Source organism: Rhincodon typus, chromosome 1, assembly GCF_021869965.1.
Source record: "Rhincodon typus isolate 14 chromosome 1, sRhiTyp1.1, whole genome shotgun sequence".
NCBI lineage: Eukaryota > Metazoa > Chordata > Chondrichthyes > Orectolobiformes > Rhincodontidae > Rhincodon > Rhincodon typus.
In genome coordinates, this window is record NC_063332.1 from 26,778,212 (window position 1) to 26,795,198 (window position 16,987).

The following is a 16,987-nucleotide window of genomic DNA, read 5'->3' on the forward strand; positions in this document are numbered from 1 at the left end:
CTGGGGTTTCCATTCCTAACTCCTATCTGATGAGCATCATTGTAACAGTGTATGGAGATACCCATGAATGACTAGGCTGCAATGTTATGCATGGTTTAATGGGCCATTGCAAGGTCAGTATCTGATAGCTTCTCTTTCTGAAAGAGTGATGGAAATAGAGACTTTAGAGTACTTGATGAGCAGTCTGAGTTAAAATCACACCAAGAGAAATTATGAAATTGTACTCAAGGAATCTGGTCACTTTTGGGATGCTGGACTGTTACCAAAATCCAGTTGGTTCACTTCCTGACAACCTGTCAGGTCTGGTCTGGCCTGCACATAACTACTTCAGCACTATGTGGTTGACTCAATGACTTTGGAGAAAACTATGCTGGTGCTATGGCAGCCATATTGTTCACATTCCAAAAGCCATGTTTTAAAGAAAAGAGAAAGACAAACCATCTGAAAAAGTTGGCCATGGACAGACACATGTTCGGACAGGGAATGTAAATAGGGGTATGGAATTCAAAGAGATATAGAGAACTCTTAAAACTATACTAGTACTTGAAAAAAGATCTGTTGAAAATTTAAATGAGATCACGATGAGGAAATTGCTATGCTTTCGGCTAATACCTAGATTAATGCACACATTTTCAAGCAGCTGGAATCTTGTGCAAAGCTGATTCCCATTTGGTTGTTATCTTGGGTGGAAACTAATTATGCTCACAGGTCACTGTGTTGTATAATGATTTTAAAGGATTTTGTCAGCTCTTCTAATAGTCCAATGGATGTTGTCTTGGTGCTATGCTGCAGAAAGTCCCAGGTTCAATTTCAGTCTGTTAGGGTGCTTCAAATTTCTTTGTACATTCTAAACTTTGGAGAGAAATATCATCTCAGATTCTTATTTCTGATGAGTGTCCTGTATTTTCTGTCCATGTCGGAAAGAGGCTACCTGTAGATGTAAAGTGAGCAAAGAATGTGCCTTATCTGTGTGCTGCCTGGGGTGGAATAGCTCTCTGGATTCAGACGTGAGAAACCACAATGGCAAGATAGTCAAGGAGATCAGCAACAGGCATAGATTATTTTCCCCATCACACTGGAGAGACACTATTACAGTATATGGCTGTGAGATATTACCACATGGCTGTGATGCAATGATGACTTTTAATGTGAAGTCTTTGACAAACAATACGCTGCAGAGGCTTATTAACGGCTTATTAAAGAATAACCGCTTTGGGGGACTGGTAGTGCCCATAGAGTGTCTCTAAAGTCAAATATCAAGGATTACAGCAGAGTAGAAGAATCAGCAGCGGTCGGAATAGAAAACGAGTGAATGTGAGTGAATTGACTCTTGAGCTCAATCTGGAAAGTGCTGGGACCTCGTCGTAGGGGAAACCGTTCTCAGTAATGGGATCATCAGTCATGTGCACCTCATGTCATCACGTGTAAACCTGAACGAATTGGCAGGCGCCGAGAGAGACGCGAGCTTCTGGGGAACTAGATAAAGCGGGTGCGTAGTGCCCTATTGCATTGTCACTGCGCGAAGTTCTTGTTGGCGGAATTTACTTCAGCAACTTGTTCATAGCCGTCATGGATTGCGGTGTGTTAACCTCCAAAGGTGTTTTGCTGTTCCTTAGCCTTATTTTCTGGGTGAGTTTGTTTTGATTAACCTCTCTATTTTGAACAAATACAGTCAAGTTTGTGACATCGGCTGAAGCGCGATCTTCGAGCGAGGGCGTTTCGGAATGTTGTTTTCCGGGACTCTACTTGCAGGAAGTGTCGTTCACTGTTACCAACTCTAATCCTTACTCAAACCTTAATTTTTTTTTTGTTGTTGTTTTTCACCTGTCTTGTACACAACGTCAATCATCAAAAAACTCAAACTTTGAGTCGAACCAGTGCGTGTCATTATGGCTCTAAAATGTACGTCCAATACGTCAGCTTTCAAGTGTTGTAGTTCTTTAATTGGGGGAATAAGCAATTAATATTTTGCTAACAAGCTTTCATTGTTTTGTTTATGCTGGAATGGAGTAACCAGTCTGCTTTCACCAAACCATTCCGATCGGCCTACTTTTAAGCAGACTGCTGCGTTAGTGTGCTCCGCCCACACCTGAGAAAACAACTGTGGCTGCACATGTTCGACAGGGTAGGTGGGCGTTGAACCCAGATCACCTGGCCCAGAGGGAGGGACACAACGGTAATGCCGCAACACTTTCCCAAGGTGTTCTACCTAAACTGGTTAAATTTAGTGGAACACGAAATAGCTCAAGAGTAGGCCCTTTAGCCCGCAACGATGCTATTTTAAACTAATAGCTTCTCTCTGCATGTGGTCTGTATCCCTCTCTTCCTTAACAATTCATGTCTGTCTAACTGCTGCTAATAGTATCTGCTTCTGGCAGTGTCCTAGGTACCTGTCACCCTCTCTTGGAGGACATAGGCTTAAGACAAGATGGCTGATCTATGCCTTTTTTGGTATTTGTCTACCAGATGGCCCCTCAGTCTCTGCTCTTGTAGAAACAACCCAAGTTTGTCCAACCTCTCTTGGAACCATTAAACCAAACAGACAACCCCCCCTCCTGAGCAAGGTAACTACATTTCCCAAACTACACTTGCCTCAAATTACACTTGGATTTGTTCCAGCCCCTGTGGTGTGCCCTGTTTAATGCCTAGAGTGTACTAGTGGATGCCTGGATGTGGGTGTAACTAGAAGTACCTCTTTTAATGAGGTAAATTCAATCTCTAACCAATCTAGCAAAATAGCTAAATTAATAGCTAGAGATAGTAGGAACTGCTGATGCTGGAGAATCTGAGATAACAAGGTATGGAGCAGGAAAGCTGATGTTTTGGGTTGTGACTCTTCTTCAGAAGAAATTTTCCTGAAGGGAAGAGTTGCAACCCAAAATGTCAGCTTCCCTGCTGTGTTCATCCAGTTCTACACCTTGTTATCTTAAATTAGTAGCTAAATCAATTTTCAAACCTAGTGCCAACATTCCTTGGGTGTGCTGAATTGATCAATCAATTGCATAAACTTAAATGGGAATTCTTGCCAATATTGCTGCCAGTTATCTGTAATTAAAACTTGAAGTGCAGGTGAGACTTTGTTTCTACCACTACCTTAGAAACATATCTTGGTAGGCTGTTCGTACTGAAATGAAGCTTGAACTGATCCTACCCTGGAAACAATGGCTTGCATGTTTCCCTCTTCTATGCCCTTCCAAGTCAATATTTATCATAAATGTGTTGATGGTTTTTCTCAGTGCATAAGGCCTGATGTATTGAGGTGATGGCCGCAGAGGAACTTGCATGTTGGCTCCAGTCCAACCTGTTGTAAATAGAAATGAAAGTAGCTTCCTGAAGTTCAGTTTCTCTATTACACTGTCATTTCTACCTCTGCTCCCCCCCCCCCCCCCACCATGTGCTAGTCTGTTGTAACTTCAAATCTTGGTCAGATTGTGAATGGTGACATGTGACTGCATAAATGTCAGAACTTTAACTTTGTGGATTGGTGATACTTCCTGAGATCAAAGGGCCAAGCAGATTACCTATATGCATGAATTAAAAGCAACATTCTTATTGACTCCCTCAAGAATGGTTAAAGCAACATAAACAAGCTCCTCTGGGCGAGAGGAGGGAAGACTACTTGATAACATGTCGCCCATGACATGGGCAGCTAAGACTTCAGATCATTCTGTTTCTGCAGGACAGGGCAACAAGAGCTAGTTTGTTTTAAAAGTTAAATCAAAACTTTCATTAAGAGTTTAATGATGACCATGAATCTGATCCCTGGGGGGAGGGGGAACCCATCTGGTTCACTCCTTCCCTCCCTGTAGGGAAGGAGTGTGCCATCCTTGCCTGGTCTGGCCTACATGTGACTATAGACCAGCTGTAACGTAGTTGACTCTGATCTGTGATGATGGATGGACAATAAATGCTGCCTAGCCAGCAATACACATCCTGTGAATGAATAAAAAGTTTTCAATACAACACTAACTAACAAAGCAAAGTACAAAATGATAAGCAAATTTGTATTTCCAGATTTAGTGCTAAGATTACTTATGGAAACTGAATGCAGTTGGAGCAACAGAAGTCATCCTGTAAATGGAAGATTAGTCCTTCACAAGGACTAACTCACTGAAGCTCCTCTGACAGCCCTTTGTTTTGAAGGCTCATGACACCCCTAACCTAAAGTCTTAGGTTGCTAGTGCTGTTGTCTATCCCTTGCAAGTTCCTTTCAAGCCCCACACCACCCTGACTTTGGTCTATATATTATCCTTTTTTACTGTCAGTGTCAAAACCCTGAAGCTGGCTGCCTTCCCAGCAGCACTGGATATCCTCCCAAGGGCTGACCTTTTTTAGAGGCTTAAAATCATGAGGGGTGTAGATAGGGTGAGTAGCCAAGGGCTTTCCCCCAAGGTAGGGGAGTCCAGAACTAGTGAGCATAGACTTGAGGTGAGAGGGGAAAGACATAAAAGGGACCCAAGGGGCAACCTTCTCATGCAGAGGGTGGTGCATGTATAGAATGAGCTGCCACAGGCAGTGGCAGAGGCTGATCCAATTACTACACTTTCAAAGCACCTGGATGGGTGCATGAATAAGAAGGGTTTAGAGGGATATGGGCCAAATGCTGGCAATTGGGACTAGATTAATTTAGGAGCCTTGGTTGGCATGGATTTGGGCTGAAGGGTCTACTTTCCTGCTGAGTTGAACAATATATGGATTAATGACTTAATGGCATTAGCATGTGGTCATTCATGTTAAAAATATTCCTTTTTTGCTTTATAAATCACATGATTGCTCATTTCTGAAGCTCAACACATGATCTTTCTTTTGCCAAATTGTGTCATTTGACTTTGTCATGATGTCCCAGAACCCACTTTCAATATTAAGAATGCTTGAGGCCTTAACAGCATCATTCTAGGTACCAGTTTATTGCTACTAGTCTTTTATTCTAGGTGCTTGAGCGGAGAAGGAAGGAGAGGAACTTTGTAGTATTTTAAGTTAAATCAACACTTTAGTTAAGATAGTGGGTCCTGTGTGTGCATTTGCTTGATGGTTTCTTGATCTTCAACAAGACAACTGTTCCTGTGGCTTCGAAGGTTAAGGATAAACCACAAGCTAAAATTAATGCCACCACCATACACTAGATGGTGAGCAGTTTTAAAGGCACTTAATTTTTTTGACCTTATTCAATAGAAAGCTGTTAGAAGCATCAAAGCAGACTCTATTTAAAATGGCCTATGAGCATTGAGACTCCATCTATACAAGTTTAACTTCAGCTAAATCAATGCCTCACGATACTAAACCCATCAGTAGTGAAGAGGCAAATATTTTACTCCCATCTTGCAGATGCTCCTGTCTTTCAATTCTCAAGAATAACTGGTCTCCATTGACTAAGGTTAACTTGCAGACTAGCTTCTTTACCTTGGAAGACTCAATCCAGGCTCCATGAGATGGGGCAGAAAAATCCAGTGAAGTTGTAACTGCACCATTTGGAGCTCTGAATTTACCCAGAGCTGGCTGCATGCACCAAATTCAGGAAGGAGATTGGATAGAAGTAGGCAACCACATGAAGACTAGATCCCACCATAAGGATCATTACAGTATATCTTTAAATGCATAATTGTTTCCTAGGATTAGGAGCAAGGACCAGTGTTGTCAAGCAGGGTCCTGAGGTAACTTGCCCTTTTACAAGGGTAACCTAGAAAAGATAGTGACTTGTAAAGATGTTTCTGTGGAGGAATCTTGAATCATAATTATGCTGCAGAAGGAAGCCATTTGGCCCACTTGCACCAGCTTGGAGCACTTTAACTTGGTGCCATTAACCTGCCTTCTCCCCATTTCCCTGCACCTTTTTTATGCAAATCATCTATTGCCTTCTGTCTCAATACTTAACCAGTGTATTTTTGACCCTAATTGTGCTTTTCTTCCCCTCTTGTGTAGCTAAAAGAAAGATGGGGCAGTTCTAACCACTAAGACTTCAACTTACAAAACATTGATATACTTTATTAGCCAGGTTTGCTTGCTACAGGTGTGACTTAGTCTTGTATTTTGTCCTGCTTTTATGAAGAAGTTGAAGTGGTGCCTAGTCTGTTCTAAGCCAGTGAAGTAAATGGTTTGAGGCCTTGGATTTTTAAAGCTAGAACAATAGAAACAGCATAAATGGGTGGAATTGGACTCTTACAGAACCAGGGTCTTAGTTTAGCTTTCAGTTGTTAGGGTTTTGAAACTGGACCTGGAAGCTGTCTTTCTATCACAGCTAAAAGCTGGGATTCTCTCTACCAGAATTTTCTCATGGTTTTTCCACCTGGACTAGTGAAACATTGCATGTGAGACATCTATTTTACTGAATTTGCCCTTGCCAAGGATGTGTTTTATGGGATGTTGCTATATTGAAACAGCTGCTGTTGTAGCTAACAATCTAACTTTTTTCCAATGAGTATTCCAATTCTTTGTATTTTTAACTGGGTGTGAAAATGCATTTTGCTTAAAGCCAAACAGTGTAACAATCTCACTACATCTTAAACAGCACCTTGTACTTGCCACTTTAAATACCTTTTAAAGTTAAGGTCTAGGCTTTCCCCTTGATATATTTGAAGGGGACTTGGTCTGGTCCATAACACAAACTGCTGAAATCCAGAGATGTGACAGTACAATAATTGAAGTTGTACTATCCTTGGTTAGCTTGTCAGCACTCAGTAACTGGCTTAAGTTTGGATCCATTTTCTCTACTACAGAATGTGACCCTTTTAGGACAAGGGCCAACAAATGCACCTGGATTGACCAGAAGATGACAGCTGCCTTTTCAGCTGTTTAGCTCTAATTTGGTCACTGAGTTGAAGAAGTCTACCTCTGGAGACCAATAATTGCAGGGCACTCTCGAGCTAGCCATTAAATTGAGTATCTGTAACTTTGTCCCTATATTCAAACATCAGGATTAGCTCCTTTTGCTAAACTTCCTTTGAATGAACACCACTACCTATATACCAAATCTACACTCTATTTGGAAGAATAGTAGACATTTTATACCAACAAACCCAGGAACATCTCTCCTCCCCCTCTGCAATTGATACACCTCCTGTCTTGAGGAGCTAAATCTAATATGGCTACAAGAATTGCTTGCTCTACTGAATTGTATAATGTCAAACTTCCATCTACAATGTGATCAGTGATTGCAACATTCAGAAATGAGCACCATCCGCACAGCATTTTGTTTCCAGTGCTAGGGATCTTCATATCCAGTAGAGTTGCCAACTCAAAGATGGACCTGGAATCTCATGCATATTATGCACACCTTAATGTCATGAGCACCTTTATTTGTAGTGTTCTTTGAAATCCCTTTGCTTTCAGCCCAAAAATCAGTCTCTTATGGGGTGGGAGGAGGAGGGTATGAGGGAGGGGGCACAAGAGCTCAGTGTACATGTTAATCAGTTGGTAGCCCTGCTGAGCATACCAGATATAAGATGTTATGTATACACTTGACCGTGCCATGGTAGGCTGGTTGCCCTGTCTCTCTCTCCTTTCTTGTTTTTGTTTGTTTTTTTTCCCCACCATCACATGTCACCTGGATTTATTAAAACTCCAGGTTGCTTAGGCATAGAGACTTGCTGACCAGAGAATTAGGGCTACAATTGTAACTTCAGTAGTGCAACTAGCACTTATTTGCTTTTAACAAGTATTTAACTGCAATTTTTCTCTCTCTCAGACTGCAGGGGCTGTTCTAGCTTATGTGGGAGCCATCTTGTTATCCACCTATAAGAACTACACAAACTTCTTTGAGGACAAATATGTTGTGTTGCCAGCTTTGGTGATCATTGCTATAGCCCTTGTAATGTTTCTCATTGGTGTCATTGGATGCTGTGCAACTCTAAGAGAGTCTCGCTTTGGATTGGGATTGGTGAGTTTTGCTAGATCTGGAATCTTTGACACAAAGGGTTTCTTTTGTACAACGGGTTTTACATTGGGCTTACTGGCCTGTTTGTGTGAAGGCAAAATTGTGTAGCCAGCAAACTATATAATGTTCTGTTACCAAGCTAAGCTTGACCAGTGCTCGGTTTGTGTTGTAATGTGTCCCTCCCCTCCCTCTCGAATTGAGGCAGAGGGAGGAATCATGGCTGATTGGCATCCCAGTGCTAGCAAGAAAGTTTGCCTTCTTAAACACATGGAGAGATTTGATTACCTTGTCTCAAGTATTCTAGCCTCATTGCAGAGTATATCTGAAACTGGTTTTCTGTTACAGCAGAAAAAAAAAACCAGATTCTTCAAATCTTAAAGATGAGAGAATTTTTCAAATGCTGAATTACAAGAAATTGTAAACTACAGTCTGATCTATACACCACCTTCCTAAACTTGCAATTCATCAGTTTATGATCCTAGGTTTTACTATTGGACAAATCAGATTCTAGGCTGCAGTCTGGCTCTACTTTAATTCAGTGGTCTTTCACTGAAAAGCACAAGTGGGTTTAGTTAAGCTTTTTACATAAAAGGAAAAAGATAAATTAGAACAACCTGTTTATATAAGGTGACAAATTTAACAACATGTTAAACTATAACTCCACCTATATCAACACCACCTCTAATACAGTACTTGCCAGAGTTTGCTTTCTTTTGTTTTTAGGTCATCTTGACAGACTTTGTTGTTTTTTAAATTTGGTGACTGAACTTCAAATATTTGTTTCTGCTTTTGACTCCTTCAGAGTTCTCTTGAACATTAATGATCTGAGCTTTGAAATTTCAAATTGAACTTTGTCTTATTCAGAATTAAATCAATCTGCCACTCCTCCACCTGTATCTGCAACTGAAGTGTCCTTTAGACTTCCTTCTACACTATCCACAACACCACAGATCTTTTGTATTGTCTGGAAACTTGCATAACCACCTATCTGTTTTCATAAGTCACTTGTAGATCATGCAATAAAGATCCTTGCAGAACACCACTAGTCAAACACCTTCAGCCTGAAACAACCTTCCAACACTAGCTTTTGTCGTCTTTGGGCAAGACAACTCTGAATTTGTGCAACAAGTCACTGGATCCTGTGCATCTTAATCTTTTGGATGGGCCCACCATGAGGGACTTTGAAAGTCTTACTCTACCCACAAAGACAACATCCACTGCACTACCCTTGATCATAACTATTGTTACCACCTCCAAGTCAATAAGTTAGTAAGACATGACCTACCCTGCACAGGGCCATGCTATTCCCTAAGAATGCTCTCCAATACTTCCCAACCACCAAGGGGAGAGTCACCAGTCTATAGTTTGCTGGATTATCCCTTGTTTCTCTTAACAAAGAACAACATGAACTAGTCAGTCCTACAGGACCCTTCTAGTGGCTAGTGAGGATACCAAGATCTTGGAGCCCCAGCAATCTCCTGCTCTTGCCTCTATAACCAGGGGTGAACACCATTAGGCCCTGGGAACTTATCCACCTTATTTCTTACACACCAACACCACTTCATTCTTAACCTCTGCCTGAGTATATTAGCATGCTCCACACAAATCTGTCCTCGCCATTCTTCTGAGTGAATACTGACAAAGTACCCATTTTAGGATCTGACCCACATCCTCTGCCACAAGGTAAAAGTTACCTCCTTTGCTTTGTGGTCCTGCCCTCCCTAGTTATCACTTAATGATCTATGAAGTCCTTGACTTTTAACTGTACTTGCCAACATCATTTTATGGTCTCTCTTTCTTGTTCTTATCCCCTGCTTGAGTTATTTCCTGCATTCTTCACATTCCTCATGGGGCCCTGTTTGACTTTGAGCTTCTAAACTTTGCATATGCTTTTCCTTTATGAATTCAGTCAACTTTTTTGATATCCAAGGGTCCCTTAGCTTTCCATCCTTGTCCTTCCTCCTTACTAGAACATGTTGGTCCTGAACTCATCAGTGGGTCTTTTAAACAATTCCCACATGTCAAATGTAGATTTGCCTGATACCAGCTCCTGATTAATACTGACATAACTTGCTTCCACCACCCCCAAAAATTAGTGCTTCCTGCAAGGTCTTGAATTGCCCTTCTTCACAGCTATTGTGAAACTTGAAGTTATGATCAGTGTTTCCAAAATGCTCTCCCACTGAAAGGTCAGTCAGCTGGCCAGGCTTAGCCAAAACAAGGTCCAGTATGGCCACTTTAGTTGGACTGTGAATGTAGTTTTGAGACCCTCTTGGATGCACTTAAATTCTGCTCTGCCTAAGCCTTTTGCTCCAGAGCAGTCTGAGCCAATATTGGGAAGTTAAATGTTGCCTACTATGAGACTTTTTATTGCATCTTTCCATAATCTCAATATTTGTTCCTCAATGTCCCAGCTGTTGGGTGAGCCTATAAGTATACTGTCAGTGACTGCATGTTCCTCATTATTGAGCTTGACCCATGTTGCCTCAGTGCATGAGGCTTAAACTGTACACAAGTGGATTTTAAGCTACATATCTGATCTGTCTTGTCCATTGTTCTTGGAATTGTAATCTTAACTGAACACCATCTAACTTTACAGTAATAACATTTTTCTTTCTTAGTTCATGCTTGTACTGTTGATCATCTTTGCTGCAGAAGTTTCTGCCTTCGTTCTGGGATTTCTCTACAGAGAAAAGGTACTTTAGTCAACTGTTTGAATTTTTGACAACTGTATTTTCATTGTCTTATGCTAAATGTCCCCATCCTGTCTAGTTTTTTTGTCTAGAGGCTTGATCACTTGATCTCTTTAAATGGGGTCCTCAGGGGAAACAAACTCCATGGGTGACAAAATTTGCATTTGTGACTTGCTGGTATCGATTACCAGCAAGCTCTGGATCAGTTGCTGTAGTACTGCCAAACTCCAGGCAGTATAGAAATGTGGCTTCTACCCAAGATATTCTGAAATTATAGCACAAATAATCATTAGGAATACTTGAGGCCTAATCAATTTTAGGAGTGGGATTCCTAATTAACATGACAAATGTTGGTTTATTGTGCTGCTTGGTCAATTGTGACAGACTTTAGTGGGATTATGGTATGAGTGGTGAATGGTTGACTAAATTTTAGCTAATAGTTGTGATAATTTCCTATAGGTGCATGAAGGTGTGGATAAGACAATGACTGCTGTTTTTTCAAAATATGATGGAAAGAATAGTGAGAGTAAGACTGTGGACTTCTTGCAGAAACAGGTATGCCTAGCAGCATGTTTTGATGCCTGATTTTAGAGGTGTCACTAGGATTTGTGCAATGTTACTACCACTAAGCAAGATCTTGCTTGTCTAGTCAGTCATGTGTATTGATGCTGAACTTTGCAACTGGAAATTGACTTTGTTTTTCTTTTTCTTTAAGATGGCATGCTGTGGGTTGATGAACTACACCTCCTGGGAAACCACTAACTGGTTCATCAAAGGGAACAGGACTCTCCCCCTCAGCTGCTGCAAGCATCAATTCTCCAACTGCACAGGAAGCCCAAGTCACCCTGAACTCCTCAATACTGCAGTATGGCTTCTTTATTTCTAATACCTTGCTTCCCTTTGCCTGTTTTTTCTTTACTATAGGTTAGCTGCAATATAGTCTCAAGAATCATGTTGTCCTAATACTTGTCTTTCTGTGGTGAATTGGTGATCTAACTAATGGGATTTGGGGTAAGAGGAGGTTGGAAAATCTCTCAAATTATGGTTTGCATCTTCAATGTAATCCTGTTTCCTCAAGTTTGTTTTTTCTTTATGGTGTTCCTCATTGAATCCACCCAACAGCTTTTTTAATTTCAATGTCAATTAGTTGTGGTTAGTTGGCTCACCAAGCTCGTTCATTGTTCCACAGACACTTCTTTACCTTGCTAGGTAGCATCAGTGCAGCCTCAGAAGCACTGTTTTCTCCCACCTGTGACTTAAACCAGTCCATTGAGCTGGATTACCTCACTTCTGGCTTTCTTTTGCAATGGTTTATATGGGGTCAAGTTCCATGTGTTTATTGATGGCTTTCTTTGTAGACTAACAGCCTTCTAGGAACTCCTGTGCTTGTCTCTGCTTTGCTTGTACCAATTGAATCGGTGGTTCTTCTGATCCATGTGGATGAACACTCTTGTCAATTGGCTACAAAAAGACAAACAATACTCACACCTCCATCCACATGGATCAGGAGAACCACCAATTCAATATTGCATTCAATCCACTTAGATGGACCAAAGGGTCTGTTTACATGCTGTACAGCCTATCCATAACCAGATATCCTGAATTTAATCTAATCTAGTCCCACTTGGTCCATATCCCTCAACACTCCTACTTGTATACTCATTGGGGGAGATGATGACCTAGTGGTATTATTGCTGGACACTCAATTCAGAGACCCAGATAATGTTCTGGGGACCCAGGTTTGGATCCTGTCATGGCAGACAGGGGAATTTGAATCCAATAAGTATCTGGAATTGCATCTCATGATGACCATGAACCCATTGCCAATTGTTGGCAAACCCATCTGGTTCACTAATGTCCTTTTAGGGAAGGAAACTGCCATCCTTACCTGGTCTGGCCTATGACTCCCAGACCCACAGCACTGGTTGATGCTTCACTGCCCTCTGGGCAATAGGGAGTGGGCAACAAATGCTGCCTGGCCAGCAACACCCTTCATTCTGTGAATGAATAAAGAGGAAACCCATCCAGATGACCAAGTGTTGTAATTGAACCTGCCTCCATCACTACTTCTGGCAGCTCATTCCAAACAACCTTCTGGAAAGTTCCTGCAAATTATTGTCACTAGCCTAATTTTGTGATAATCAGCAATTGCAGAATTCTGCTTGAGTCATTCATTTGGATTAGATGAACACCATCATCTAACTTTCAAGAGAATCTGCTTTTCCTCTGGGATGACTGGCTTTGGAAGGAGAATTTGTAATTCAAAGCTTTGGGCACTTCAGCATTTTAAACTCGTGTTGCTTATTGTGTCAAATAACAAACTTTCAAAGCCTTGAGTCTGTTTTTAGTGCCTCTGGAAATACCTGAAACCTTTATGTTAAGAGCTGGCCAGACAGGAAGGATGGCAAGTGTTGTTGGTTTTTAAGCAACAAGAAATTTTAATGAAACTGGCCACCATTGAGTGACTTTTCAGTTGTTTTAAAATTTGAATTTCACATTCTCCTTCCTATGTTAGGATTTGAACTGTGCTCCATGGTTAGCCACTTTTGACTTGGTGACACTTGACACTACACTCTCCACAAATGGGATGAAAGTTCCTTCCTGAGACTTGTCAGGAAAACTAACTCTAACCCAGGCATTGGGCCATTAGGGTAGAAATTCCTGTGCAGCATTGGAAGTTGGTATCAAATTTTGTAATGGCCATTTCAAAGACTAATTAAAATTTTCAACAATTGTATTAACTTTATTTCTGAAAAGTATCTGGTTTTTTTCACAGGGATGTGAGATGAAGTTGGAGACTGGCCTTGAATCCATTTTGAGTTATGCCATGCTAGTTATTCTGGGATTTGCCATAATCAAGGTAGAGGTTTCATTTTTGAATCCAGCTCTTTGATCTAGAATTAAAAGATTCATTCAAATAACTTTTGAAGAGTTCTCTAAGACATAGGAGCAGAAATTAGGCCATTGAGTCTGCTGTCATTATCATGGTTAAGTTCCTCAACCACATTCTGCTGCCTTCTCCCTGTAACCCTTGACAATCGTGAACCTATCTATCTCAGTCTTGAATGTACTCAATGACCTGGCCTCCACTGCCTTCTGTGGCAGTGAATTCCATAGATTCACCACTCTCTGCCTGAACTTTCTCCTCTCCATTCTAAAAGGTCTTCCCTTTACTCTAAGGCTGTGCCCTCGGGTCCTAGTCTCTCCTCCCAATGGAAGGATCTTCCCAACATCCACTCTGTCCAGGCCATTCAACATTCTAAGTTTTAATTAAATCCCCACTCATCCTTCACTCCAATGAGTATAGTCCCAGTGTCCTCAAACATTCCTCATATGTTAAGCTTTTCATTCCTGGGACCGTTCTTGTGAACCTGTGCCAGGGCCAGTACATCCTTCCTGAGATATGGGGCACAGAACTGTGCACAATACACCAAATGTGGCCTGACCAAAGCCTTAAAGCCTCAGGAGTATATCCCTGCTTTTATATTTGAGTCATCTCAATGAATGCCAACATTGCATTTGTCTTCCTGACTATTGAGTCAATCTGCAAATTTACCTTGAGAGAATCCTGGACTAGAACTCCCAAGTCTCCTTGCATGTCAGACTTCTGAATTTTCTCCATTTTAAAAAATAGTCTGCTTTTGTTCTTCTTACCAAAGTGCATGACTTTCACACATTGTACTCCATCTGCCACTTCTTTGCCCACTCCCCTAACCTGTCCAAATCCTTTTGCAGCTTCCCCACTCCTCAACACTACCTGTCCCTCCACCTATCTTTGTATTGTCTGCAAACTTAACCAGACTGCCCACAGTTCCTACATCTAGATCACTAATGTATGAAGCGAAAAGCTGTGGACCTAACACTGACCCTTGCAAAACACCACTTGTCACCCAGCTGCCATCCCAAGAAAGACTCCTTTATCCCTACTCTGCTTTCTGCCAGACAGCCTGATTATTCAGGAAAGAAATACAGCTGACTTTTTTAAATTCCAATTTGATCAACTTGCTGCCCTATCTAGTGGAGTGGGTGAACTTAAAGCTAAAGAGCAATTGAAGGTGCTGTAACCATGAGCAGACGTCAATCTGATGTGATTGATGCAATTGAGGGGTGTCTATCATATTGTATTCTTCAATGTGGCTAGACTATCCTTGTGGAAGAGAAGTCTTACTTTAATTGACCTGGTCAGATGTTATAACCCTCTGGAATACAAGGGACTTGAGTTTCCTGACTCAGGCAGGACACTACCACTGCACCAAAGAGCCCTTTGAAGGGGAAACATCTGGCTGACAAGTGACTGCAGCTGTGGCCCTAATGTGGCAAATACAAGTTTAAGGGATTAGATTTTTTGCTAGGTTGCAACACTAGCCCCTCATCTACTGCAAGAAGGCACCTTCATTTTTCTTGGCAGTTTAAGCAACAGGAATTTTTTTCAAGTCTTCTGAAATTCCACCATATAATGAGTGGCCTCAACACTGGGGTCTTAATTAGCTACTTGCCTTTAATACAACCTGCCAATCTCACTGCTGGAGGAGTATTCCAGCATGCTGACTAGTGAAGGGGAAACTGCTTGCATCCTGGTCTCTATTCTACCACCCCCAGTTGTAGTAATTGTCTGTAGTAATCTTACTGCCACTTTCTACAAGTTTTTATAAACAAGAATATGCTTAGTAAGGATAACTAAATTTCAATTTTTCTTCACCAGTTTTTTGGAATGATCAGCATCTGTGTAATTAGCTGCAGAGAAAAACAAACAGATTACCAACCACTTCCTTCATCTGGAATATATGCATGAAAACTTCCTGGAAGACATCAGCTATTAACTTGGTGAAACCTCACACTTAATTGTTCAGACCCACCAAACTGAATTGATAGATTTCATTTTAATGGAAAATATACCACCACTTTTGCATCTGTACAGTTTGCAAAGTGGTGTACTTTGCAACAAGAACATTCAATGCAGGTTACAATCTCTAATACAATACTTGTCTCTTCAGTTCATAGTTTTTGATGTAGCTTTGTTGCAACTTGGAACACAAGAATTACAACCATGTACACTCTTCTAAATGTATAAAAATATAACAAATTATAATGCTGATTTGATCTAAGCAAACAATTTCTCTCGGGTGCGGGTGCAAAGAATAGGGGTTTAACCACAATTTTGACTACTTTTGAATGAATGGCTTTGATTTTTGCTTTTCCCTGCTTGATATGGGTCTAGTCTTGTCCACCAGTGTGGATCTGTTTTTTATTTGTTTTATTGCATTTGAATACAGCTGCAATCAGCCACTTTCTTGGTTTTAAATAACTATAAAATCTTCCTGTGGTCACTACACTAGTAAATGCATGTAAGAATTTCTTTAACAATGGTTAACTTTCAAAAGTATTCAATTTCTACTTCAACTGTTTATGCTGTCAAATCAGCTATTGGTGGTCCAGCTGTTCAGATTTGAAATTCTTAGTTACAGATGACTTAATCTTGTCAGCTCCAGGGTAAATGTAAGCTTCTAACAGCTCTTTAAATCTGTGCATCCTGTTTTTAAATTCAATTTCCCTTATTCAAGATACCAGTTATCAACTTTTTCCTTTTCTAACCTTTTATCATAGTAAATGGTGTCACATTTTGGTCTGAACAAGTGCAATCGGGCATTGCATGTTGAATATTCAATGCGGTAAATCAGTAATTCAGTGGTGGTAATAGAGGAGAAATGCACTTGTACCTGCATGGCTTCTACCATTCTACCTTTCTTTCACTCGGCTGAACTCAAATATCTGTCACAGCTTGGATGCTAATTAGCAACTGAATCAATCCTTGTCTCATAAATTGTATTTCACTGAGACTGACCAAGATCAAAAAGCTCAAAGCAAGGCTTAAATCAAATCCAGGAAATTTTGACCAGTTTCTGCAGCAGACCTTAATGTAAAGTAAATGACTTTTATAGCAAACATCTTTTGGAAAAGTATTGTGACATTGTTGTGATTTTAGTCTTCTCTGAATAAATGACTTAATATTTTGTGTACTTGGCTTACTTTGATTCCAGGTTTAAAACCACCAGAATAATGCACAACTTACTAAATTGTCTCTAGGAACATGGCCACAGTTAACAACAGAAAAGTGATCCATCCTCAACCACTTTTTTGGGGCAGCTACTGTATGTATAGATTAGTAACATGGTGTGAGCTTGCTGTACTCATTGAGAGGATAATGTGATTATGGTTGTCACTTCCCACTTGAGATGGGCATCACTGACTAGTTAGCATTTTATTACCATCCCTAAGCTGCCCTCTTTAAGGGGATAAGCTACTGTGAACTGCTGCACAGTGCTCAATGACAAGTGACAAGCTACAGTGACAAGAACCAAGGTTCAGTTCCACCCTTGTCTGTTTTATGTGGTGTTTGCACATTCACCATATCTGTGTGGGGTTT

At 40.8% G+C, this 16,987-nt stretch overlaps 1 protein-coding gene across 1 annotated transcript; it reads left to right on the forward strand.

The window, feature by feature from the left end:
- The first annotated feature begins 1,456 nt into the window (after window positions 1-1,456).
- tspan36 (tetraspanin 36) lies at window positions 1,457-16,580 on the forward strand. The gene is made up of 7 exons (XM_020513285.2): window positions 1,457-1,629; window positions 7,682-7,873; window positions 10,492-10,566; window positions 11,023-11,118; window positions 11,279-11,428; window positions 13,340-13,423; window positions 15,266-16,580. The coding sequence occupies exons 1-7, from the start codon at window positions 1,570-1,572 to the stop codon at window positions 15,353-15,355; spliced, it is 747 nt and encodes a 248-aa protein (XP_020368874.2). The 5' UTR covers window positions 1,457-1,569; the 3' UTR covers window positions 15,356-16,580.
- Window positions 16,581-16,987: the final 407 nt, after the last annotated feature.